This window comes from Piliocolobus tephrosceles, chromosome 9 (assembly GCF_002776525.5).
Source record: "Piliocolobus tephrosceles isolate RC106 chromosome 9, ASM277652v3, whole genome shotgun sequence".
Classification (NCBI taxonomy): Eukaryota; Metazoa; Chordata; class Mammalia; order Primates; family Cercopithecidae; genus Piliocolobus; species Piliocolobus tephrosceles.
In genome coordinates, this window is record NC_045442.1 from 109,159,237 (window position 1) to 109,161,336 (window position 2,100).

The 2,100-nt window shown below is 37.0% G+C and overlaps 1 protein-coding gene across 1 annotated transcript; it reads left to right on the forward strand.

Moving 5' to 3' along the window:
- Nucleotides 1-294: 294 nt before the first annotated feature.
- Nucleotides 295-1,320, forward strand: EBLN1 (endogenous Bornavirus like nucleoprotein 1). The gene has a single exon (XM_023223329.1). It carries the CDS (start codon nucleotides 310-312, stop codon nucleotides 1,318-1,320), a length of 1,011 nt encoding a protein of 336 aa, XP_023079097.1. The 5' UTR covers nucleotides 295-309.
- The last annotated feature ends 780 nt before the right edge of the window (nucleotides 1,321-2,100 follow it).

Below are 2,100 nucleotides of genomic sequence, written 5' to 3' on the forward strand. Positions count from 1 at the left end.
AAATCAGTGGTTGACTCGTCTCTCTGTTGGCATAGCTCTGGTGTTCACAGTTTACAGGGGAAAGGATTTTAGTGCAGCTGCACGTTTATTGCAAAAGCAAGAAAAATCAAAATTATGTTGTGTAATTGAGGCGATTTGGAAATTACTAGACTAAAAAACTGAATATTACTAAGAAGTAAATGAAATACAGAAGTCACAATACATCTTATTAATAAATGTTATTTAAAAATATTTTGTATTATTGCCATTCTCTGTATTTTTTTAGTGCAGTACAAAATTGTGTGAAAATCACAGAAACAATCACCCACAATGTCCCGCCCAAGAAAGAACCCACAGACCAGCAGCCCACAAGATAATACAATGGATGGGAGCAGCTTCCATTACTTTCAAGGGAGATTTGAGCTCTCTGGGAAGAGCAGACAGTATCCAGCAGATGCATTGGAGCCCCAACCTGGCATTGGAGATGTCAAGGACATTGAAAAAGCAGCAAAGTCTATGCTAGACCCAGCACACAGATCTCATTTTCACCTTATAACCCCAAGCTTAGTATTTTTGTGTTTTATATTCAATGGATTACACAAGGCACTACTCAGTGTTGGTGTGAGCAAAAGGTCTAATATTGTGATTGGGAATGAGAACAAGGAAACAGATACTCTTTATGCTAGCAAATTCGAAGATGTTATGCCTAAATTCACTGCCCTTGAGATGTCATCAATTCTCCGTCACTGCTGTGATCTTCTGATAGGCATTGCTGCTGAATTGAGTGACCCGATATGCGCCAAGAGCCTCCAGGTACAGAGACAATTCAAGGCAATGATGATATCCATTGGAAGACCTTTGCATGGTAAAAGTGCTGATTTATTAATTAGCTATAATGCAGGGCCAGCTATAGATTGGATCAACTCAAGACCACGGGTTGGAGGATTAATGTTCACATTTCTATTCGGAGAATTTGAATCCCCTGCATGTGAGCTACTTGATCAAGTTAAAGTAGTTGCCAACAAAGCACAGATGACGACCTGCTACACTGTGGGAATGTTCCTGGATCAGTGCATGGATGGTTCCATTGCTTTACCTGCTGTTGTGTCTGAGATTCCAGTTTTTGAGCAGAAGAAAGCACTGGTTAAAACGGCACTTGGAGATTTCTTTGAATTTGGGGGTGTACTTCGCCACCCTGTTACTGGGGAGCTATCACCACGAATGTTCCCAAATCTAGCAACAGCAGCACACTACTGGGCCAAAAGAAGGAATCCCACATTTTCTGGATTTGAAGCCCTTGACTTTATACCAGGATCAACTATTACACTCCCTCTAGTTTGAATGACATCTGCTCGGAAAATCTCCAGAGGAAGTGACATGGATCCATATACACTTAACATCCTTCACGGGTACGGGATTTCGGGATTTGAGTAACAAATACGTGAACTAATCCTTATATTTACATATAAAAAGAAATTATGTGAAAATCACATTCTAAAATTATCTGAGTGTTGCCTATTGTTTTCAATCTTGGTCTGATATGTCTCTGACATCTATTGTAACTTCTCTGTAATCTTTTATTTACTTCTTTAAAAGAATCCATCCAATATTCTCTGGCCACTGAAAGATGTGATCTCCAAAGTCTTTTTAAATACTGGAGGCTAAGAATATACTTTGACATGTGGTAGAATTTTGAAATAATTGAAATGTTTTCTGTAGTCACATGGGGATTTTTATTTTATTCTTTATAAATAAGGCCCAGATCGTTTTCAAGATTATTGTATTTCTTTTCTAATTTGTCTTGATGATTTTTTATAATTATTTTGAAATCTGATGCATTATCATTTGTCCTAGCACTATTTTTTGTTACGGTTCTAGTGTCCTCGTGTACCTCTGTTCATTTCAGGAGATCTCTTTTATGGAATGACTTATTATCTTTTCTTAAATAAAAATATAATCATTAAGTCAGTGCAAGGATATGGCTATTTTAATGGATCTTGTAGTGTAGTCATATCTGAGCATTTACATATTGAAATACATGGTATGATTTTCCTTTTAGTTCTCTGTTAAACTGTTGAGATGCTATTTTCATTTCTAAAACATTGTTTATGTAGTTAGATT